The 23,836-nt window shown below is 41.5% G+C and overlaps 3 protein-coding genes across 9 annotated transcripts in view; 2 read left to right on the top strand and 1 right to left on the bottom strand.

The window, feature by feature from the left end:
• Positions 1 to 298: 298 nt before the first annotated feature.
• Positions 299 to 6,056, bottom strand: slc35f2 (solute carrier family 35 member F2). Its single transcript, XM_035177754.2, has 9 exons — positions 5,551 to 6,056; positions 4,832 to 4,937; positions 3,997 to 4,169; positions 3,386 to 3,513; positions 3,061 to 3,220; positions 2,622 to 2,778; positions 2,365 to 2,417; positions 2,096 to 2,250; positions 299 to 1,544 (listed from the first exon to the last, which is right to left on the bottom strand). Exons 2-9 carry the CDS (start codon positions 4,918 to 4,920, stop codon positions 1,350 to 1,352), a joined length of 1,110 nt encoding a protein of 369 aa, XP_035033645.1. The 5' UTR covers positions 4,921 to 4,937; positions 5,551 to 6,056; the 3' UTR covers positions 299 to 1,349.
• A 2,786-nt stretch (positions 6,057 to 8,842) lies between these two features.
• cul5b (cullin 5b) lies at positions 8,843 to 19,115 on the top strand. Of its 7 annotated transcripts, none has more exons than XM_035179065.2 (20): positions 8,843 to 8,900; positions 11,182 to 11,291; positions 11,379 to 11,478; positions 11,753 to 11,929; positions 12,038 to 12,179; positions 12,885 to 13,030; positions 13,577 to 13,657; positions 13,755 to 13,893; positions 14,007 to 14,057; positions 14,885 to 15,015; positions 15,187 to 15,294; positions 15,379 to 15,443; positions 15,532 to 15,664; positions 15,752 to 15,883; positions 16,219 to 16,342; positions 16,418 to 16,617; positions 16,726 to 16,887; positions 17,079 to 17,197; positions 17,608 to 17,731; positions 17,924 to 19,115. In XM_035179065.2, the coding sequence occupies exons 1-20, from the start codon at positions 8,877 to 8,879 to the stop codon at positions 18,116 to 18,118; spliced, it is 2,463 nt and encodes an 820-aa protein (XP_035034956.1). In that variant the 5' UTR covers positions 8,843 to 8,876; the 3' UTR covers positions 18,119 to 19,115. The 7 variants fall into 7 exon arrangements, with proteins under 7 accessions (XP_035034956.1, XP_035034957.1, XP_035034958.1 ...); XM_035179066.2 differs by having other exon boundaries at positions 16,442 to 16,617; XM_035179067.2 differs by having other exon boundaries at positions 13,755 to 13,848.
• Positions 19,116 to 21,340: 2,225 nt separating this feature from the next.
• capn5b (calpain 5b) overlaps positions 21,341 to 23,836 on the top strand; it is a 30,262-nt gene continuing 27,766 nt past the window's right edge. Inside the window, exon 1 of the mRNA XM_035178718.2 lies at positions 21,341 to 21,506. The gene's annotated coding sequence lies outside the window, so the exon portion shown is untranslated. The remainder of the gene's footprint in view (positions 21,507 to 23,836) is intronic.

The following is a 23,836-nucleotide window of genomic DNA, read 5'->3' on the forward strand; positions in this document are numbered from 1 at the left end:
TCTTTAAAACACAGTAAGATTGTGTAGATTTTGATGTTTTTTAAGATTATGTTGTGTTAATAGGATGCAGATGCATTTAGAAGCTTAAACTAAGCATTTTGCTGGTAGGGACCAAAAACTGAGTTAAAAAATAAAGTTGAAGTCACATTTATCAAAAACAAACTCCAAATCAATGGCAAAACTGACAAAAACATTAACTTTAGTCAAGACACACAATGTGTAGTTATTTTTGTCAATTTTTTTGTCTAAGTCATCATTCCGTCACACGGCTTAGAGTAAACTCACACAACCCAAACAATACCAGACTGATGGATGAGTTTTATTTGATGCTTTATACATAATAACCAAACAAGCACATTAAATATAAAATGTCAAAATGGATTTCATAGTATAAAATAAATAGATAAAAACATCTGCTGCCGGCAGATGTGTTTAACTCTTAGCGATACAAGGCAAAGGACAGTGAAATCAATGCTTAAAGTGTAACCGCTGAAAGTTAAACTGAAATCAAATAAAACTTTGTTAGTAGTTTTTGTTCAGATTAAAAAAACAGTCATAATACAGTTGAATGTAACAGCACAGTTCTGACTAGATGGTAAAATCACTTGTTTGCACAAATTAGATCTCCGCTGGGTTTTCGAGTGAGCGCCCTCTTTTCTTTACATTTCGCTGATGAGGCCCTCGATGTCTCCAGAGGGTTCGGCAGTGAATCCCTGCATCAGGGCCTCCACTACTAGGTGCCTTCTACTCAGGTGGAGTCCTTTCTCTTCATCCAGAGCCCCTGACCGCCCTTCTCAGCAGCTCTGGAGAGATCTTTTACTATAACCAGGTGGGTTATAGAGGGGAGGAAGGGCGCTCACGCTCAACCCGTCACCGTCCAGTAATCCTGTGAGTCACAGTAGCACCTGATCAAGTCAAAAGGTTTATCAGCTTTGGAGTGAGGCTGGGTCTTCAACCAATCAAATATAATATCAAATATATTAATTAAAAAAAATGGAGAAACAAGACAAATAACTGATCAGTTTGGAGACAAAAAATACCAGTGACCAGACATAGTGGTTGTGTTTAACACGTCCACTAGGAGTGCAGTAACAGATGATCTATAAAACAGCATAAATAACAATTCATAATGTGTCAATGGTAACTGCAGTGGAAGACATGCGATGTCTGAAGTACAAGAAAACGTGCACTTGTGTAATAATCTAAACGTTAGAGCTGATGTTTGTCCACTCGCCCACTGAGCAATGGTATAAAAATAATCTCTTCACTCTGACACATCTCAGTGTTGCAGTCTAGCTGCGTTTGTCTTCCAAAGTAAAAGCCCTTGTTCTGTCGTCAGTCAGTTTGCGTCATAGTGCAGCGACGGCGGTGATCGTCTCGTTCCTCTCAGAGTCTGTGTCCGATGCCAGCAGCTGGTCGGAGGGGCTCTCAGCGGGCTGATCCGCGGGGTCGTCCTCAGGTAGAGCCGTGTACGTGGGAGCCGCGTTGAACATGATAAAACCCACAGTGATGACGACGAACGAGATGATGTACAGGAGTGAAAACTGTGGATGAGACAGCAGATAGAAACGTTATCAACATTGATAACTTTACCAATGCACAACATCTGAACATTATCTGTGCCAATTTTTACTCTGATAAAATAAAGCAGAACAAAGTTAGAGAGGTTTTAGTAGAGCTATGTTTAGGTGTCATCTCCAAATTGGCCATTTGACACAATCTGTGCCATTTGAGATTCTTCAAAATCATTTATTGTAAGTGTTCATTCATTCATTCATCATCTTTCATCCAAGTATTCATCTGAACCATTTAATTTTGGAGCAGCTCTGGATCATTGGGTCCTGAAATATTTCTTCCACTTCCTTTAACTTGTTGAGATACAGCGTTAACCTTCCCTTCTTTATCCGATTTTTCTTTGGTCATGTTCCACAGTTCCTCAAAATGTCATTATACACAATAACTACAGTAGATAACAAGTCTAGTCAATGTGACAACAATAAAAAGCGGTTTTCAAAACAACAAAAAAGTTCTGAAGCTCATTGAACATGAATAAATACCTGACAGCAACACAGTGATGCTTTTTACTGAGACTCACTTTGTAGTGGAAGAGAAAGAGGCCACAGAAGAGGCTGAAGAGGTCGGCGGTGAGCAGAGACAGGTTGACGGCAGTAGCGCTGGTCATCTTCACCACCACAGGCATGAAGCTGTACAGGGCGTACATGCACAGGGCGTAGACTGCAAACAGGGCGGCTGCACATCACAGGGAAAGGAGTTAGACAGTGACGACTGAAAAGCAGAAAAACTCCAGTGGCAATCATCAACTATCAAAGACACTAATTTAACAAAGACACACGCTTCACTTACAGATACGAAGGTCCCACTTTATTGCTCCTACTGCAGGAATTTCCAGTACAACTCTGAAAAGTCAAGAAACATAAAAGGTAAGTAAAAATGGGAACTTTTTAGAATGATGCATTCTCAGATTCAGCTTTCTAAGATTACGTGGCCACTCAGAACGGACAATGTGTTAAAAAACATTTTTTGCACAGGGTCACAATCGTGTTGAGTAACTGAGTCACTGGTCACAAAGTTAAATACACAGGATCGTATCAGTAACTTACAGCTGAATGCCGCTGATGAGGGTCCCAAACAGACCCATCATGCCCAGGAACTCGATCCGGCTCAAGTTCTTCACCGTGTGCTCTTGACACACGTTGGACACCGCATAGAGGACGGCACTGACGAGAACCAGACCGTCACCCAGCACCACGTCACGGGCTGCACAGGCACAAGAGGGAAGATAAAGGTGGTTCATATTTTTCTCTATGGGACCCGTGATGGAAGCTTTGGAACGTGGAGAGGACATTTTGTTCTATAACAACCTGGTCTTTTAAAGATAAGATGACTTCTTGTCAATTTGTGTGTGACCTCCACAGATGTTAAGGCCATTTTGTGAAGCGAATAACACACAATTTTATAGTTTAAATAATCAGATACTGCAGAACAAGTCACTGCTACACAGCCTATACACATTAATATAACAAATATAAGTGTTCTTACTGGATCCTTGGTCTCTTCCGGCCTGAATGTCCGCCCCCACCATGGCCCCCACCCCCAACAAACACACCGACACGGCTACAAAGTGGACCAGCCTGTAGCGCGTCTTCAGCAAGAACCAGGAGAGCAGCATCAGCACCGGGATCACAAAGCAGTCCAGCAGCTGAAACACACAACGACAACAGGGAAGCTCTTAAAATATGAAGAATTCTAAACAGAGTTGTGTTCAGAAAGCCAGGGATGATGGGTAACATCCACCGTTTATGAGAATGGTTTAATAAACAAGTCAAGACAAAGTGATGAGTCCAGTGTGACAGTTTCCTCCCACCTGGATACTCGTCAGGGTGGTGTACTGGTACGCCTTCACAACTGCATAGTTGGCCTCCACATCTGCCAGACCCATCACAAAATACTTCCACCACTTGGTTTTTAAAATGTGTAAGATGTTTCTTTCACCTGCAGGAGTTAGAGATGTTTACTTCAGAGTAGGAGAGAGAGCGAAGGTGAAACATTTTCATTTTGGTCCATCAAAAAAAGTTTTCCACACATTCATGTCTTATTATCTGAAAAAAGCTTAAAGTGTAGAGCTGTGCCTGGTGAAGAGAAGAGGAATGTTTCAAATACTTCACGATGACAAGCTCTCTTGTTCTCTTAAATCCCTTTATAATTGGATAATTGTATCATGTGAGCTAAAAAATGCTTCAGCTACAGAGGAGCTGGTGTCGCCATGTGATAGTAAACTGGGATCGACCTTGAGTTTCATGGATTCAAATAGGGTTTTTTATTCCTAGTTCAATAAATGTTTAACCATAATGACATTAAACCATCTTACAAAGATATGTTTTATGATTGATGTGACTTAGAATGAAATAAATTGTAATATTATTAAACCTGGTGAAACTTGTGATCAGTTACTGAATACTGATCGGGGGTCCTGACCTTTGCGTGTGAGCAGGATGGTGGTGTAGACGAGCAGCAGCAGGGCGTAGTTGAGGAAACTCTGCAGCATGGGCGTCTCCACGCCGGCGTCGGCCAGGTACTGACAGCTCACGGCCGTGCCACAGATCAGCAGAGACAAGACCTGGCCCATGAGCACGGTCTTCAGGAGATGCCTGGAGATCCAAGGGGTGTTGAGCTTATATTTAAAAACTAAAACATCAGGCAAATTTTAATTTTTGTTTTGGGGTCACAGTAGAATAAAAAGATTGCAGACTGGGAATAAGAGAATGTGTTTTAGCTGAATTTTCTCTGATAAACTCTTTTATTTAAAAGAGACAAATTTTTTTCACTTTTTCTCTCCTCTAGTGTGTAAAATATCGTTTTTGTGAATGTAAAAGTCTGGAAGTGGTTGTGACCAATCACAACAAGAGTGGATCAGCTGGCCAATCAGAGCAGACTGGGCTTTCTCAGGAAGGAGGTCTTAAAGAGACAGGAGCTAAAACCCAGTGTTTGAGACAGAGACTGTTATTTACTCAATTAATCGTTTTGTAATAAAATGAGAGAAAGCAGTGATAAATGCCTGTTAAACATCACAGAGCACAGGGTGATACGTTCAAATAACTTGTTGTAACTCGATCAACAGCCAAAAGGGAAAACATATTTGCTTTAAAAGATTTCAAATCGGATATCAAAAATCAAAACATTTTTTTCTTTCCTGACTAAACAATGAATCTCCTGCTTATTCAGTGAGTTGACACATCAGACGAATAACAATGTAGCGTAAGAACTGGTGGAGTATGGCTCATATTACTATGACATATCTTTTAACACTCACCATGTGAAGACATCCCTCAGGTTGTAGCTGTACAGACCACAGGCCACCCTCCACTTCCCACACCGTCTCTCCTCCTCACGTCGTTCCATGTCTCTGAGACCTAAAGCTGCAGAGACAGAGAGACAGAGAGATGAAAGATATCACAGGCTATTTTTCACTTCCTGTCTTCATCGGACTATTCAAGCAGAGCAGATACGGAATCTGCACAGGAATGCCATGTGACTATTTAAGCTTCTTTCATCTTTCAAAAAAAATGACTGTCACAGAAATGATGGTCCACAATGAGCAGGTACTTCTGGGGACAACTTCAAAACCTTCACATAATAACATCTTTATTCTTTATAGAATGAAACTGACAAGTAAAAAGATGATTCATACGAGCTGGATTTATTTTGTGGTTAATTCAGAACTGGCTACAGCGGTTTGATTTAACGCTGTTAAACTCACATGATGTGTTTCCATTGCACTTTGTGGGTCGTTTAACCATCTGTTTAACATTTAAAATCAAAACTTCTTACGCCGAATGTAAACTTAGCCTGAACTGACTTGAATTCTGCGTTAAATCATGTTAGAACATGAATGAATGACCGGCAATAACCACAAGAATTTAAATGTTTGACTTTGTCCAATGGAGTTTGGATTAGCGCGTTCTACAAATGATGAAGATGAACGCAAAGAGGCTCCATCGGAAGAATTAAAAACACTGCGTGTGCACGAACCTTTTCTTCTTCCGTCATGACCGATTTCTGCAGATGTGATTATTTCTCACGCTTTATAATAATTTATCCTCCACGCGGAGCTGGAGCCCCTCCTCACTGAATCAGCCTAACTTCCTGCTGCCTAGCCCCGCCCCCTGGGCTCTGATTGGGTGAAGAGCAGTCAAACTTGATCCGGTGTTGATGACCATTTAAAAGGGAAGGTCACTAATTTACTGTTTGTTTAATGAAATATGGAAACACATCTCCAGCACGATACACATCCTGTAAGTCACACTGATGAGGAACGGTTCTGCCGGGTCTGATCTAGCCATGGTTAGTTATCTAGAAAAGAATATGTCAACAGCTGGTTAGTATTGTACATATTTATCTTTCTCATTAGTTATGACATGTAAAATAAGACTCACATGCATCAGATGTGCAGAAGCAGATGTGTGAAATGAAATGAAATGAATCCGTAGTGAATATAAACTGTAGGAGTCCTTTTAGTCCCATGTGTGTAAAAGTGATGTAGAAATACAAAATTTACGTTTGTTCATGAAGTGAGAAAGGAAAAAAGAAAATAAAGATTAAAAACAAGATATTTAATGAATACGTAGAATATCAAATGATGAAATACATTTATTTCAAAGATATAGCAAAGAAACACAGGAAATTAATAAAGGTAATTTATGACCCATGTTGTGCATTAGATTGTTTAGCTTGTGTGTCAAAGGGTTAAAGTGGTTGTATTGAATTGTATGTGTCTGTAAACAAAACAAATGAATCCCATTCATAAATTAAATTCAAACCTTAAAGTTGAACATCTGAGTGAAGTCAGTGAAAGAAGTTGATAATTCTGATCTGCCAGTTTGTGCTTCCTCAGTTGAAAGATTCAAACTTGTTCAAAAGGCTGCTGAGAGCTGACAGGAACGTTCATGCATTTTATTTTTGCAGGTGAGGCCTTTGCAGTTTGCCTCCAAAAATATCTTCCTGATATACTTCCTGATTTACTTCCTCATTTCATAAAAATGTATCTGTATTGTCTAAATCCAGAGAGGTTGCATCACAGTGAAATAAAGCTTTATGTAAAATACAAGAGTCCCCTTCTTCAACAATGGTTGATCAATCCTCATTGAGCTTAAAATCCTAATAGAGTTTAAAATCCTCAGTAGAGACACCAGGCTGTCGGCCCAGTCACACCATATTTATTACATGTTACTTCAATATAAAACTTGACCCTTAGTGATGCAGTGACTCTTTTTCAACATATAGAAACGTTTCTTTAACGCTGAATCAACTTTAACAACAAAGAAACTTTTCATGTTGAATTAATAAACATTTCTGTCTGTAAACACGAGGAATTACAATATAAAGTAGTGAGAAAAGAAAAAGTCTGAATGATACAATAAAGAGTCCAGAGATGAACTAACAAACAAGACAATAACACTTTCAGAGATAAACAATCAAACTAATCAGTTCAAATCATTCTGTTTCTCAGACTTTGAGCAGAGTGATCACTCTTTAAGATACAAAACAATACAAACACAAACAACACAACAAGCTTTTCCTCCACTAGTGAAGCATCTTCTAGAAGAACAAGAAGTAAAGAAACTGTTGGACTCACCGAATGTTCACAGGAGAGAAGAGTCTGAGATCTGCTGCTTGAATAAAGACAGAGCTGCTAATGGACCAGATGCTGTGCGGCCATCTCTCCACCGGGAGGCGCTATCATGACTTCTACTTATCAGTATAGGCGGATAACCACCACAAATAAGAACAAGGGATGCAAAATTACCTCAAAATGACCCAAAAGAAAACTAAGATACATCAAACAACTCAAAAAGAGATTCAAAACTACCAAATCACCATTATGTCAAGTTATAATATATGACGTTTTTTTCCCTCACAAACTTTTCTTGTGGGAAACAATTGTCACAATTGATCACTAACTCTTAATTTCTAAAAACATGAGAAATAAAATCCACCAGATCAGTAGAAATATACGACTTTTCTAAAAATCTAATTTCATTTTCAGAATCTTAAGCCATAATAATGTATTTCCTTGTTTACCGAGTGCTGTTCACCAAACCTGCTGGTGTTCTCCTTATTCCCCTCGCGTGTGTGAGGAAGCATCTGACCGAGCCTATCAGACGGAGAAAGAATGAACAAACATCATGAGGAGAAGCAAAAACCGTCCTTGAAACTTTAGAAATATTGTTTTCTTATCTCCAGCTTTGCTCCCAGTGTGTTACACACAGCTACGCACGGTTTGCCTTTTACTCTTGCTCTCCCAGTTTTACCAGACTCTGCTGGAAAGTGGAATAAAGGTCATAAGACCTGAGCTAAAGAGTATAAATAGATAAAAAAGACACAGTAGATGTTACCACCACTTGTACTTCTGCCCAGACCAGCAATGTTGCAGTAGGATACTTCAAGCTGTATAAGTAGGATTTCAAAGATTTCAGTGGAATATTGACAGAAGTATAAGTGAGGAAACAAAAACACGGTGCGAAATACTCACCTTAAGCTGCCTGAGGTTACATCTACAGTATATAACAATTTTAAAAAGCCCCACACTAATGAAATACTTGTAACATGTAATATGACTATAACTGGTGGTGCAGTGCGAGATGTGAGCACAATTATGGACATGAATGGAAGATGATACATAGATACAAAAATATGTGCTTTTTAATATTTTTCATTGCCTGCTTTTTTTAAAATAGTTTTAATGTTCCCTGTTAATTTTATATTCAGTAAATATTTGTTTTCTACTCTAAAAGATTATGACTTCTTTGGGTCTACATCTTTTCAGTTGTACCAACACAAATTTTTATAAAAATATGTTAATAAACAATATCAAATTTAAGTTGACTTTTTTTTGTATATAAAGGGTAGTTTTAAAAAATCCTACTGTTTAAAATTGGCATCATCTATTTAAAAAAAATTGTTATCGTTTTTTGGGGCTGATTTTTGATGTTTTCAGCTCATGACATTTGTCTTTTTTATTGCAATATATTGTTAGACTTTATAATGTGTTTTACTGACAACGTCTGATATTTGAGTTTTTTCTACATATACAATCACAAATATTGTTATTTCTGTCAAGATAAAGACAATTAAAATATCAAGCGCAGAAAAGAAAAATGACTTAAACTTTACTGAGAGAAGAAATACTAACGAAACAAGATCAAATGTGTTAAATGCCTCTTTTATTCATTCATAATTAAATTAATTAACTAATAAAAAGTTAAATCCTGTTTTGTTTTTTTTAAAGTGTGATAAGCTTCATCTCTGCCCGCTGCGCAGCTCTCGCGAGGTTTCACGAGAGGATAAGTTGAGGGAACATGGCGACGTCTAATTTGCTAAAGGTAGGAGCCGCTTCAATTCAATTCTTCGCGTGTTCTCGCGGGCTGGAGCCGGTGTCACCCGCGGGTTGTGGGTTCGGTGTCCGGCCCCGACGCCAGCGAGCAGCCCCGCGGAGCCGGACGCGGCTCCGCTGCGCGCGTCCCCTCCTGCGGGCAGCTGTGAACTTACCTCCGGCTAACAGGAGCTAAGTGCACCTCACTGATTTCTAGCTAAACACAAGCAGCTCAACGTGAAGGTGCAGGCGGCGGGGCTGATGACGCGTGTTGTTAGCTTCACCTGAGGCTGAGTTACAACTATAGAGTGTGTGTGTTTGTGTTTGTGGGTGTAGGTGTGTGTGTGTGTGTGCACGTTAGCAACAGACCCTCACATCATCTGTCAGTGAGTGTCTGTAGCTGTGCAGCTCCTTGTGAGACGAGCTAAAGCTGCTACAAGCTACTTTCTGTGCATTTAATCCTCTGCTGCTGCCTCGCTAGCAACGCGGAGCTCCGCAGGCACGTATGGCTGCTACGGTCATACATCACACCGCCAGGAGGAGGAGGTGGCACAGGAGGAGGTGGCACAGGAGGAGGTGGCACAGGAGGAGGTGGCACACCAGCCAGGAGTCTGGGTGCAGCTCTTAGAGAATCACACTGCGGACCAAACACTGGTCTCCTGCAAGTGTCCCTTGCAGGAGACCAGTGATGGACACACACACACACACACACACACACACACACACACACACACACACCACACAAAGCTAAAGTCTGCATGGGAGCACACATGTCAGCTGTCTCCATCCAGGGGCGTTGCAACAGGGTAGGCAAGGCAGGCAGTCCCCCTGGGGCCCTGAGCTGAGAGCCCCCCCCCCCCAGAAAGACTGATTACATTAGTCCACAGCAAAGGACAAGTTTGTGACAAGTATGGGTGAACATTTAGATTTTCTTCAAACAATAACAATGTTTGTTAACTGGTTATTAACCATCCAGTAGAAATCCAGTCACCTCAGGGGCGCTGTGGACCATCAAAACATCCATAGGTCCAAGTCTTTAGCGTCTTAGGCAGGTAGACCTCGGCATTACTTTCTTCTTTAGCTCTGCCCCTGCCCGCAAACGAAAATGGCAACCAGTCGCTCTGATGCACATGAGTGAACATCCGCAATCACAGTAATCAACCTTCATTAACAAGCCAGGCCTATTTCAGTCCTCAGCAGACGGCTTTGTACTGGGTTTTAATTCAGAAATAGCAACAACGGCTGAGAGTGCCTGCTCAGATTGTAACAATGTCCATGGAACAGAGCAGCAGATACTATTAACTCGTCTATATGTGTGTGTGGGATGGTGATGGATGCATGGGCATTAAAGCACGTACTTGTTGGCAGTAGAAGGAAGATTGCACCTTTTTGTAATATTTTTTTGTAATTGTACAGAAATAGCAGCTGCTTTGTGATTTATTCAGATCAGTGTCAAGTGGAAGGACAAATCAAGATTAGTTATAGACGTGTTAGACACGTGGCTCTGACATCTACCGTAGGTGTTCAGTTGATTCTGCTCACTGTGAAGGCTGTAGTGTGTGAGTCATATAATACTCAGCACATCAATCACAGCCCCCACGCCTGTATGAAAACATCTGCATTTGTTTCTGCACGTTTCTCAACTCACTGATTCAGGGTTTTTCCTGGATTTTGTCACCAATTTATCTTCTGGAACAGCTTCATCAGAAGGAATAAAAGTCTGTAATAATGTTTTACCACTACAAGTGTACTGTACTCTTAGAGAGAGAAATCACGACAAGGCGTTGCATCTATTTGTCAACTTATTTATTGACAGAAAATGTATGGCAATGATTTCAATGATTCCAGCTTGTCAGGTTTACTTGTTTTCCTTCTTTTATGATAATCTAGTAATTTAATAAATAAAATAGAATACACAGTTGTTTTCCTCACCTTGACAAAACTGGGATTTTTTTCACAATAAGAGTAATGGGCATATTAATCAAACCCTGAACCAAAGTCAGAAGAGTAATGAACACATTAATCATTGATCAGGACAAATTCTGTACACGGGGTTTAGTACTACTTAGATATTTACTTTATTGTGCCGTTCTCAATACAAAATGCTGCTGTTTATATGTTTGACGTGTTATTTCATTGTTGTTAAGCAAGTTAAAAATTGGCAGATATTTAAAGAGAGGTTAGAAAAAGGGTAAGTTCATACAGTAGGATTTTTAATTGTAATTAACTATTTTATTTTGTGAATAAACAGTTTGAATAACAGAGTTCACTTTCCTCCGGTGTGTTTCCAGAACAAAGGCTCCCTTCAGTTCGAGGACAAATGGGACCAGATGCGTCCCATCGTACTGAAGCTCCTACGACAGGAGTCCGTCACCAAACAACAGTGGTTTGACTTGTTCTCGTAAGTTCACTCTGATGCAGCGGTTTTCACCTGATAACCAGTAAAACCAGGACAGGTAACATGGTGCCTCCTCTCGGTTTCCCGCAGAGACGTCCACGCTGTGTGTCTGTGGGATGACAAAGGTCCAGCTAAGATCCACCAGGCCCTCAAAGAGGACATCCTAGATTTCATCAAACAAGCACAAGCGGTGAGACCAGGACTAAACTGGGAGTTTTGTCCCATCATCTGTGAAATGATTCTGTTTCCTGACTTAACAGTATTCCTGGTGTTCCTTTATTTCCCCATGTGTCCACTTCATTTACATCCTAAGTGCCTTAATTAGCACTTAGACATCTCCACTCCAGCACTTTTTACTTTTCACTGCTAAAGTACGGTTCCTCTTGCTTAATATCTGTGAGTCTGTCAGTTGCATTCTGCAGGAGGTAATCAGCCCTGTCCCTTTGTTTCTTAATCTTTCTCAGCGGGTGTTGAGTCATCAGGACGACACAGCGCTACTGAAGGCCTACATCGTAGAATGGAGGAAGTTCTTCACGCAGTGCGACATCTTGCCCAAACCTTTCTGCCAGCTGGAGATCACTCTGATGGGGAAGCAAGGGAGCAACAAGAAGTCGAACGTGGAGGACAGCATCGTCCGCAAGGTCAGAAGCTGCAGGAGGGAGTAAACAAAGAGTTTTAACAAAGGTTTCTCTGTGATTCAAAGAAGCATCTCATGTAAATAACACTGCATGTCTGTCCTCTTTGTGCAGCTGATGCTGGACACGTGGAACGAGTCCATTTTCTCCAACATTAAAAACAGGTTACAAGACAGTGCTATGAAACTGGTCCACGCTGAGAGGCTGGGAGAGGCCTTCGACTCCCAGCTGGTCATCGGAGTGCGGGAGTCCTACGGTGAGAAACAGTAACCCAGGTTACCTTATTGTTTACATATCCCAACCCCGAAAGGCCCTGTTGTTCCATGAGAGCGTTAGGTAATCACATTCAGCAGAGATCTCACTGTGTCGCTATAAAGTCAACTCCCTCTTTTCATTCAGACAAACGTCATTCTCCATTTGCTCTCTTTGTTGGTTTAATGTTGACTTAAGATATTAAGAACCATTTTGTGTGCAATAATTTGAGATAATTTTAATAATTAACTTTATTAGATTAATCTACATGTCTTCATTTGGTGTACTGCAGCATTAAAGACATCTAAATTGTTCTTTTGCCTAATAACTCGTCATGTAAATCATAAGCACAGCAAATCCTTGTTTTTATCTTGTGAAACATTATTGCACAAGATATGTTTTTTTTCGAGCTTGTAGCCTTTAACTGTGCCATTGCTCACACATGCCTGGACGTCCTGTTGCACATGCATGATACAAACAGAATATAAATAAATAAAAACCCTTCTCCATAAAGCAACTAGTGGTCAAACTCCACAGTGTACCTTCAAGCTGTTACACCTCACTCTGATATTTGGTTGTGCAATGTCATTTTTCCATTTTCTGGGATCTTTTAAATATTGTAAGTTGAATTTTACATCTCTGCGTTGTTCTCTTACTTTTTCCTGATCCGGACTCTTGTCGACCTCTTGTCTGTTTCTTCTCTGTGCAGTGAATCTTTGCTCCAACCCCGACGACAAGCTGCAGATCTACAGAGACAACTTTGAGAAGGCGTACATGGATTCTACCGAGCGTTTCTACAGAACACAGGCCCCCGCTTACCTCCAGCAAAATGGCGTCCAAAACTACATGAAATATGTGAGTGAAATATGAGTCATAGGTTTATTTCATTTAGAGGCCCTGGAAAGAGATGTTCTTACTTATCTTCTTACTACGACTGTTGATTAAATATGTATCTGAGACTGCTGATAAACATTATTTCTATTCAGTCTTGATCCAAAAATGGGGGAAAATCAAGCTCATAAAGATGAGAATATAAAAATGATCTGCTGCTGGTCAGTAAATAATATAAAACATATGATATTTCTTGTGTGGCAACAGTTTCTGCTCTGGAGATTCTTTTCGCTGATTCACTCACGTTAACTTCTGTCTCACAGTTAAATTTCACAACATCGGGCTGAAACTTGAGTCTTTTAAAACACAGCAGGGACCAGAAATATTCAGGTCAAACTTTAACACTGAGTGTAAATGAAGTTGGTTTAAGTAACCATCCAAAAGTTTTTAAGTCTCTATCCAAAGAAAGTCAGAATACCAAGGCCATAGAGATGAGATTTTATGTGAAATAAATGTGTGTAAATGTTGTAATAATTGTGTTGTGTGTGCTTTGCTGTGTGTTTTCTCCAGGCTGATTCAAAGCTGAGGGAAGAGGAGAAACGTGCACTGCGATACCTGGAGACGAGACGGGACTGTAACTCTGTACAAGCAGTGAGTTTCTACACATCATCCATTTGAGCCATTAAAAAACAAAAACTGTAACGTGTGCATTTCTCCTGAGTTGTTCCTCCTCTGCTCATCTTCCCAGTTAATGGAGTGTTGCGTCAACGCTCTAGTAACGTCGTTCAAGGAGACCATCTTAGCCGAGTGCCCAGGCATGATCAAACGCAATGAAACAGAGAGTGAGTACGGCAGGACCGCTCCCACCAAAGGCACAGCCAGCTCAGGTTTGCACCAGGAAATAGACCTGACCAAACCCTCTTGTCCAGCATCTTGTAGAACATTTATGTCTGTTTCCATCAGTCCTCTTAATGTGTAATGGTCCATGTGTCGGGTTTAGCCATGATGAAGTCCTCAGACGTCAGACAAAAGCTGGAAGTGGGGAATGGAGGTAAGATATACATCATGAAGATAAAGGGATAGGAGAGTGTTGTTGTTTTTAAAAGCAATTTATAGTGAGTTATTATAATTTGGCCTCTGATTCGACCCGTTTATCAACACATCAATTCAATTAACATTCATACATACATCTATGTTTTAAGGTTCTGTCCTCAAATGGCCGTTAAGTTAAGAAACACATCACAGGCTCTTAAAACTCACTTGGTCTGACAGATGAGCTCATGCATTATTATGTTTGTTCCCAACACTTTTCTTGATTCAAAGATAAAATACAATACAAATTGCTCTTAAGATAACATTTTGAATATAGATTTTAAGAATATTTTTACGAGAGACATCATGTGCTCTGTGTTTGTGCTGCATTAAACACACATTGTTATTTGCAATTGCATTTGTATGTGCATGTGTGTGTCTGTTGTTGTGCAGTTTGATTCAACCAGTGGACTAAGAGCAGCCATAGTAATTTAATGTAGCCTGTCCTCTGCTAGGTTTATGATGCAGCGGCCAAACAAAAGCTTAGTATTTAACATTGTTTATACTTTTAGTGCTACACCGAGACAAGCCTGGAAACATTAGTATTGGATTTCCACTGTAGGACTCAGGCTAATGGTTATTTTTATTATCTAGCATCTATTGGTTTTTTAATTCAAGCTATAGAATATAAAACAAGACGATAAACATTCAGCTAGTGGGATATTTGAACTCACCATGTCTGACCAGTATCATTCAGCCTTTTGTGTCTCTGGTGTTGGTGTGTAATTGTATTTTGAGCAGTTACACTGACTCAAAGTAAAGACATTTCTTTTTCCTGCTCCACAGAGTTACATCTGATGTTCTCCCTGATGGACAAAGTGCCCAGCGGGATCGAACCCATGCTGAAGGACCTGGAGGATCACATCATGAACGCTGGCCTGGCGGATATGGTGGCCTCAGCAGAGACCATCACCTCTGTGAGTGTTACACACAATAAAAAGTTAATATCATAGCTTGAGGCGCTGAGTACCTCCTTCTTAGCTTTGAGAATACATCTTAGCAACAGGCAGCACTATTAATAAAACGTGTTCTTCTAATGGTGCATGTGAATTTAAACTCTTGGATTCCTCATCTGTTCTTTGTTGCAGGACTCAGAGAAATACGTGGAGCAGCTGCTCACCTTGTTTAATCGCTTCAGTCGACTGGTGAAAGAAGCTTTTCAGGACGACCCACGCTTCCTCACAGCCAGAGACAAAGTGAGCTCCACTTTAACTACCAGTACGCTGTGGTTGTAGGAGGCGCTTGTCAGATCCTTAACTATTTTCCAAACTTCTCCACAGGCGTACAAAGCTGTCGTGAACGACGCCACTATATTTAAGTTAGAGCTTCCTTTGAAACAGAAAGGGTAAGAGACGAGATCCCTGTGTGAGATCCAGCTTCTGATGCCTGAGTGCGCTCTTTATTATTATTTATTATTCTGCCCGTTTGTACAGGGTAGGTCTGAAAACTCAACCAGAGTCAAAATGTCCAGAGCTGCTGGCCAACTACTGTGACATGCTCCTGAGGAAAACCCCGCTGAGCAAGAAGCTCACGTCTGAAGAGATAGAAGCCAAGCTCAAGGAAGTGGTGCGTGTCAGCAAGCACTTGTGTTCTGTTGTATTGTTTTTAAACGACATATATATTTTTTACATCCATCTGTGTGCTCTTTTAAAGCTGCTGGTGTTGAAGTACGTCCAGAACAAAGATGTGTTCATGCGCTACCACAAAGCCCACCTGACCCGACGTCTCATCCTGGACATCTCAGCGGACAGCGAGATAGAGGAGAACATGGTGGAGTGGCTCAGGGTAAGGGACACGGGTGGAGACGTTTGCTGTTCACTTTATTTTCTACTAATCTGAAAAGTTGTTTGATTGAAGCCATAAAATTAGATTAGATTAGATTAGATTCAACTTTATTGTCATTGCACAGAGTACAAGTACTGAGACAACGAAATGCAGTTTAGCATCTAACCAGAAGGGCAAAAAAGCAGTAAAAGTACAGAGTGTGCATATGTAAATAAACAAGATATGTACAGTAAGAAATAGATATGGAATATGAACAGTATTGATACAAGACTAGCAGCAATACCAATGAAATCATCGCCTATTAAAACTGTAAATTGTTTATCGGTCCGAAACAGGAAGTAGGAATGCCTGCTGACTATGTCAACAAGCTCGCCAGAATGTTTCAAGACATCAAAGTATCAGAAGACCTCAACCAATCGTTCAAAGAAATGCATAAACACAACAAACTGGCTTTACCAGGTGAGCGGTGCATCTGTATATGTATAGACAGCATAATATACTTTAAGGTTGAAAACGTGTTTTAAAGTAAAGAAGACGTCCACGTACGTTCCCTCGCAGCGGACTCCGTCAACATAAAGATCCTAAATGCCGGAGCCTGGTCGAGGAGCAGCGAGAAGGTTTTTGTGTCGCTTCCTACGGAGCTGGAGGATTTGATACCAGAGGTAGAAGATTTCTATAAGAAGAACCACAGTGGGAGGAAGCTGCACTGGCATCACCTCATGTCCAACGGCATTGTGAGTGCAACTGTACAAGTTCCTGTTTGAAGCTCCACTCCTTGAGTGTTGATCCGTTTGGCTCTCTCTGTGAAAGGGACTAAATATAATGCTCCCTCATTTCTCTAGATAACATTTAAGAACGAGGTGGGTCAGTACGATCTGGAGGTGACCACCTTTCAGCTGGCCGTGCTGTTCGCCTGGAACCAGAGGCCCCGGGAGAGGATCAGCTTTGAAAACCTAAAGTTAGCCACCGAGCTGCCGGACGCGGAGCTGCGACGCACTCTCTGGGTAAAGAAAGACATGGGGGGGTATACGGATGTTTTAAGACAAATGATAAATATAAAACTGGCAGTTTGGCTCCATCATGTCTGTCACCAATTCACCAGCAGGTTCATGTTTCTGAACATATTTTATTCACTGAAATGCTGTTTCTGTGACATTTCTTCCTGAACTCATCTTATTCTTCTGAATCCTCCCAGTCTCTGGTGGCGTTTCCCAAACTGAAGCGACAGGTGCTGTCGTACGACCCGGTGGTGTCGTCACCCAAAGACTTTGCAGAAGGAACACTATTCTACGTCAACCAGGAGTTTTCTCTCATGTAAGAAACTCTACGTTAGGAACAGTAGCTGTGCCTCAATTCAGGGGAAATCCTTGGTAGACCAGACCGTCTCATTGCAGCTCAGCTCGTAGAATGAGTCCATACACAGCTAGTATGTTCAACATGCCCCCTTTTTATTCAGATATTTGTGAAAAGAGATGAGAGAAGGGGTTTAGTCTGTGGTTTGTGGGACTGCTCACGGGCTGAGTCGACACAGAAACCTATAAAACACCTGTCATGCTCTGATCCGGCTTGGACTCTACTCGGTTTGGCTCAGACAGAAACATTTGGCCTGAGTAAAGTCTAAATGTGGATGTAACACAAGTCAAAATCAAGTTCCAGTCAAACACGATGGAGATGTGCATTGATGCAGGAAGTTAGTGTTTTTTGTTTTCCATTTATTTTTTCAGAAAAAACTCAAAGGTGCAGAAAAGGGGGAAGATCAACCTGATTGGTCGACTGCAGCTCACCACGGAGCGAATGAGGGAGGAGGAGAACGAGGGCATCGTCCAGCTCAGGATACTAAGAACACAGGTATGGAGACGAGCTCGCAGCGTGCAGGGGAAGACACCGCTGTTATGTGAAACCCCCCCAACTGTGAATAAACGTTATCATCTTACATTTCCCATCGTGGACTTTGAACAGACATCTGCGGTTTGAGGTTACACTGTAATCCATCTGTTTTCCCTTTCTCCACACTTGTCTTTTACGCTCACTCGCGTCCAGGAGGCGATAATCCAGATCATGAAGATGAGGAAGCGCATCAACAACGCCCAGCTGCAGACGGAGCTGGTGGAGATCCTAAAGAACATGTTTTTACCACAGAAGAAGATGATCAAGGAGCAGATCGAGTGGCTGATCGATCACAAGTACATAAAGAGGGATGAGACCGATATAAACACCTTCATCTACATGGCCTAGCACAACGCGTCGGGATGACTTGTGTCGACTGTGGTTTCAGTGGATCAGGCCTGATGGACACTAGAGTACTTCCAGGCTCCCCGTCCTCTATTTAGAATAAAAAATCCAATAAATTCAAAAAACTTGTGCAGGGAGGCATGAATTTAACACCGAGACCTATTTAAAAAAAAAAAAGAAAAAGTGGAACTTCCTGCCTTAAAGTTGTACAAAGAAAAACAAAAAAGACAAGAATGCAAATGTTGCATTTGGGAGTCTGCACCAAGTGGTTCTACGTGTTTTTAGATGGAGGGAGTTACCTTTGCTGTCCAGATGAGGCCGCTCAATGTTAATGGTGAGTTTCTGATGCCATGGTTGTGTCGTCTGGGCGGCCGCTACAACACTCCTGCTCGACGCTTGTGCAAGTCTAGAGGCATGCCGACAGGGAAGGAACTTTGGAGCTCAAAATACCTGCAGTCCAGTTTTAATCCACGTCAAACCTGCACCGACTTAACCGAGAGAGAACACAGCAGGGCGCTCTTCGCTCGAGGGCGACGAGTCGGTGCGTCGCCGAGGCCCTGGCGCTGTCGTGACTCCCTGCGGTCAGAGGTCAACCGATCAAGCACTTAATCCAGACGTTCAGTGTGTACAAATAGCCAGATAAGCACTTCACAGTTTGCAGGACTGAACCCGACAGCGAAGTAGACTCCGACTCTTAACCACGTCCAGCCTCTGTCCCTGGGTTTACAAAAATAGGGACAAGGTGGAAAAGGAAATGAGCATATTGCTATAAATCCAGAGTCTGTTTCCCTCTGTCAAACGTTCCCAGAGGCAGAGGTGGTGTTGGGAGTTAAAACGGGAGCTCATGTTTGTGAAAGCTCTTTTCTGCAGGAAGCCTGGGAGAAGAGGCTGAGGTCAGTATTACACATGGTAAATACTACAATTCAAACTTTATAGGAGAGTGTACCATGAGATGTGAATAATAAAATGGTTAAATAAACAGCACCTTATTATAAAACAACACGCTGGCTTCTCATTCATCCTAGTTCAGGAAAACAAGTCTTACTATATGTTTGATTTATAGTTTGGGGAAATGTTTTAAAGGGAACTTCCGCCACTGATTAATTGTTTTTATGGTAAGACTTAACTTTAACCCCTTCCCTCTTGTAATTTAGCATTTTTATACACAAATAAAATGATCTGTAATCCACTGTAATGTAACTGTAAGCAGATATAAGGACCTTTTTGAAGTGTATATAAATTTACAGTATTTATTTTGGTATATTATCATTTATCATCTGTTTATAGAGCAGAGTCCACCTGTAGTTCACAGGAACAGTTAAAGTTAGTAATGGTTGTTGACAAATACATAAATAAACCATAGACTGTATATAAAGAGATGGAACTACATTTTTATTCATACTTTTATTCTTACTATATTTTCCCCTTGCGCTGCTGTGTCGTTTGTGAAGTATGCGACAATAAACATAAATAGCATCAAAGAAACACACACAACAAATGTACATAAACACATATAAGCACAGTATTAAACCAGTGGAGGTTGACCAGGAGATGGTGCCAAACCAACACATCAAACCTTTGCAGGAACCAAGCAGCAGGTGCACAACCTCCACATAAACAACCTCCACATAAACAACCTCCACATAAACAACCTCCACATAAAACTGATTTCAAATTTGTGCTTTACTATTTAACCTTTTTCTTGTGTCACATATGTTGTATTGATGTGTGTTTGTGTGTTCTAATCTGATTTTATTGATTGATTTATGTTCATTTAGGATATATTGTAAGGTGTCTAGAATTGCACAGTGAAATTATTATTATTATTTCTATTATTATTATTATTATTAACAAAGTATTTTCTCTTCAGGGAGGTGGTGGGGATGTACCTGAACATAGGTGTGCACCGCAAATCTTTTTACTTTTAGTCAAGTTCTGCTTTTCAAACAATAAAACTTCACATTTTTATTCTGTAAACAATATGTTCAGAAATTAGGTTTGTACCAGAAATCACCAGATAATCTTTACGCTACTGGTCTTCCAAAAACAATGGCCTGAATAATCCAGGTCCAGGCACAAAATACAAGTACCTGCTCATTCCTTCATCAGGGTTTACTGTCGGGACCTGGATTCTTCAAGTTTTCCTCTAATGTTTTGACTGGAATATAAAGTATTTGACTGTAGAACATCCTTATTGTCCAGAAGAAGCTTCCTGACACAGTTATTTCTGCTGTTATCTGTATCATCTTATCCCTCAAACATAAACATAGTGTTTTATTCTTCTCATGTGTTTTAACACTTTTAATTAGATGGATATTTGTGTTAATTGCTGCACATTTCATCCTCTTGTTTATTACAGCAGCTCTGCGCATGCTCAGTCTGCAGCACCCCCACCGCCACCACCACTTGAACAGAGAACAAAGCACTTCCGATTTGTACCTTCAAAATAAAACACAGTTGGGCATCTTCTTCCATCAACAGGGATTAAATCAGGATTGTTTTTACTCAGGGAAAGTTGGGACCTTGTTCTGTGGATGTTTTTAAACTGTAAAAGAAGGAACAGGAGATTTATATCAGAGAAACATGAGTGGAAGTAACCGTGTGAGCTGAACAGATGTAAACTGAGAATCAATTAAGGTACGCTAATTAGCTTCGGCTTATTTCTGTTTAAAAATCTGCCATAACTCATGAAAACCTGCGTTTAAAGACACGATGTACGTGTTTTTTTTATTCAACGTGACTTACACTTTCCCACGACACCATTATCTTCCATGTCCCCCGTAAACAAACCCGCTTTAACTGGGTCTACAGAACCTGCCTGAGAATTATCACGTTTGTAGTTTCTTTCTGCATTAAGAGTGATTTATCATTGTCTGTTAGGATCTATAATTAAAGTCAGCGAAGAGGAAATCGTAATAGAGAATTCGGCTACATTAATGTTCATAAATGTGAACAAATATAGTTTTCATTAACACTAAAGTCCAATATTTACATTATTTAATATGCGCAGTGTCAAAATGATGTTGATCCACCATGGATGTAATGAAGCACAAGTCAAAATGTATTTTTATTTTAAATATATAATTTGTAATCACCTTTTTAAATAACTAATTGAATGATGATTTTACTTTGAAATCAGCGGTGCACTACTCCGGCTCCCCCTCCTCCCCGGTGTTGTGCTCGGCAGCTTGACTCCGCTGCTGAGGGGAGGAGAGGAGGAGAGAGAGGGGGAGAGAGAGGAGCTCCTCCAGCGGACCAGGGAGAGAGAGAGAGGGAGAGAGCGGTGAGGAATCCCAGCAGCCCCCCCAGGAGAGCGAGAGCCGGACCGGCTGGACCCCCGGAGGAGGACCCGAGAGGGAGCCACGTTGCCACGGGAGAGGCCTCCGTCCAGGTAACCGGCTCGTCGCGCGTCTCCCCGGGCAGGTGCATGTGGAGACGGGGCTGGAGATGAGGATGGAGATGGGGGGGCTGCAGGAAGCGGCTGCTTAAATCCCCACAATACACATAAGAGCCTGTCCCTGACTGACCGTGGATTCAGATGTGGCCTCAGTCCGGGGAGGAGAGGGAGAGGGTGGGGGTGGGGGGGGAGGTGATGGGGATGGGGATGATGGGGGGGGGGGATATTTATCCAGACACCGTATTGCACCGGTGAGAAACGAGCTGTGCGCGTCCACTCTGCGCACAAATAGCGGAATATGTGTTGATATCGGAGCCGCAGCTGCTGCTTCACCGCCTCTGGTTGCTCTTCATCACAATACACGTTCACTAGGTGCAGGGCAAAGATTGAGCTTTTATTGTTGAAGATATATAGAAATTGAATCTTGTTTTTTTTTTTAGAATAACAAAATAAAGCCCTATATGCACCTGAGATGTACACAGTAGTGACCCCCCCTCCATTTGACAGGTTATGATTTATCAGTGATATCAGTCTTGTCTCCTGCAGGGAAGCCTGGATGTTTTCTAAGTTTGGCTCCCAGCTGCAGGGACTTCTTCTTCTTCCTCCTCCAGCAGCTCATCATCTTTGTGTCTGAGTCTGGAGTCTGCTTTCCACTGCATGAGGAGCAATAAATTAATAATTTCACAAGTGTATTGTTCTGCAGCGCACCAGGGGGATAAACGCACATTAATAGGCTTGTGGGGAGCGGACGCCCTTTGTTATTTACCCGACTTGCCAGGCGTTATGTTTCTGCAAGTGGGGTCTTGAGACTCGTAGTGTTTACGAGGGGATTCCCTGGGATTTAAAAGCAGAGAACTTTTGACACCGGCTGTTTTTTAAACCCAAATATGAGTCTCGCTGTCGTTGTTTCCTCACACACAATGTAGAATGATGTGTTACAGTAAAACAACTGCAGTAATCCTCCAATACAGATGTTTATTAGATATTTATAACCCTGGTGTGTCTCAGTCTGAGCAGGAAAATGAACCTCAGTCAACTTCTGTTTAGATTCCTGAGGATGAAGCAAAGCCTTAATCTTGTATTCTCACTGTAATATGAGCCTAATTGGTGATAATGTTCATTTGAGGGAGACAAAACAATCTGCTACCTGATGGAACCTCGAGAAAAGTATTGTTTAATCAGATTAAATGTGACTTAATGAACAAGAACACATCAACTCTGTCTTTTTGTATCCCTGAAGGATGAAATAATGGTTATAAATCGGTATTTGGACCCCAATTATTTTGATAATTGGTTGTAAAATCAATATATTTATTTAAAACAAGTCAGAGTGATGTGCATCATCTTTGGAGCCGGACTTAACGAGGTGAAATTGAACCGTGTGGACTCATGTATGTCGTGGCCAAGCCTACAGGAGGAGGTACTGCAGAGAGGAGATCACGATGCTGGGAGGATGGGAACGCTGGGATAGCCCTCCTCCCTGATGCAGGAGGAGGCGGTGGGGGTGGAGGTGGTGGAGGAGTGTGTGGGTGAGGGACGGACTGGCGCACCCCTCCCTCCCTCCCTCCATCCCTGTCTCTCCCCTTCTCTGGTATACTGGTGCATTACTGCTCCCTGTCCACTTCTCCGAGAGTAATCAGCCTGTCAGCAGAAGCAGACTCAATCACTCACTTCCCCCCCCACCACTGCCACCGACACCAGCATCACGCGAACACACTCCTCCCTGATCTCTGACCAGGACGCCGCCAGAATCTGTTGCTGCCCGCTGTGCCCGTTAATGATGTGATACAGTTTTGTGAACAGCTATAATCAGGATTTCTAATGGGGGAGCAAAAAAAAAATAACCTGTTTCCCCGTGTCAACAAACCACTATAATATTCTTGCTGGGGACTTGAGCTGTGGCTGTGGACTCTGTTGATCCTTATCCCTGATGGTGTTGTTGTTATAGCCCATAATAGTCATGTGTTTGCATCAGTCTTTGGATTTAAAATGCTGCAGCAAGAATTGAGTTTTAGCAACTAGATTTCAGCAGGAGGAAGTTAGAACCTGTGGAGTTACTACAGACTGTAAATATAGATGATGCATCTCCTCTTTCTCCCAGAATTGAAGCGGAAATATCCAGGATACGAATACCATATTATACTGCCATATTAGTGATCAAATAATTGAGGTAAACTAGGTTTCCTAGTAAAATGAACACTTGTTCATTGGTCAGTGTGACAAGAACGACCCAGTTGCATCTGGACATTCTCTGGAGTTGTCCTTTCACATATGAAGAACGCAGCTGGAGATTGTCCGGGTCGTGAAAATGTCCACAACATTCA

The sequence above is a fragment of the Hippoglossus stenolepis genome, chromosome 15 (assembly GCF_022539355.2).
Source record: "Hippoglossus stenolepis isolate QCI-W04-F060 chromosome 15, HSTE1.2, whole genome shotgun sequence".
Lineage (NCBI taxonomy): Eukaryota > Metazoa > Chordata > Actinopteri > Pleuronectiformes > Pleuronectidae > Hippoglossus > Hippoglossus stenolepis.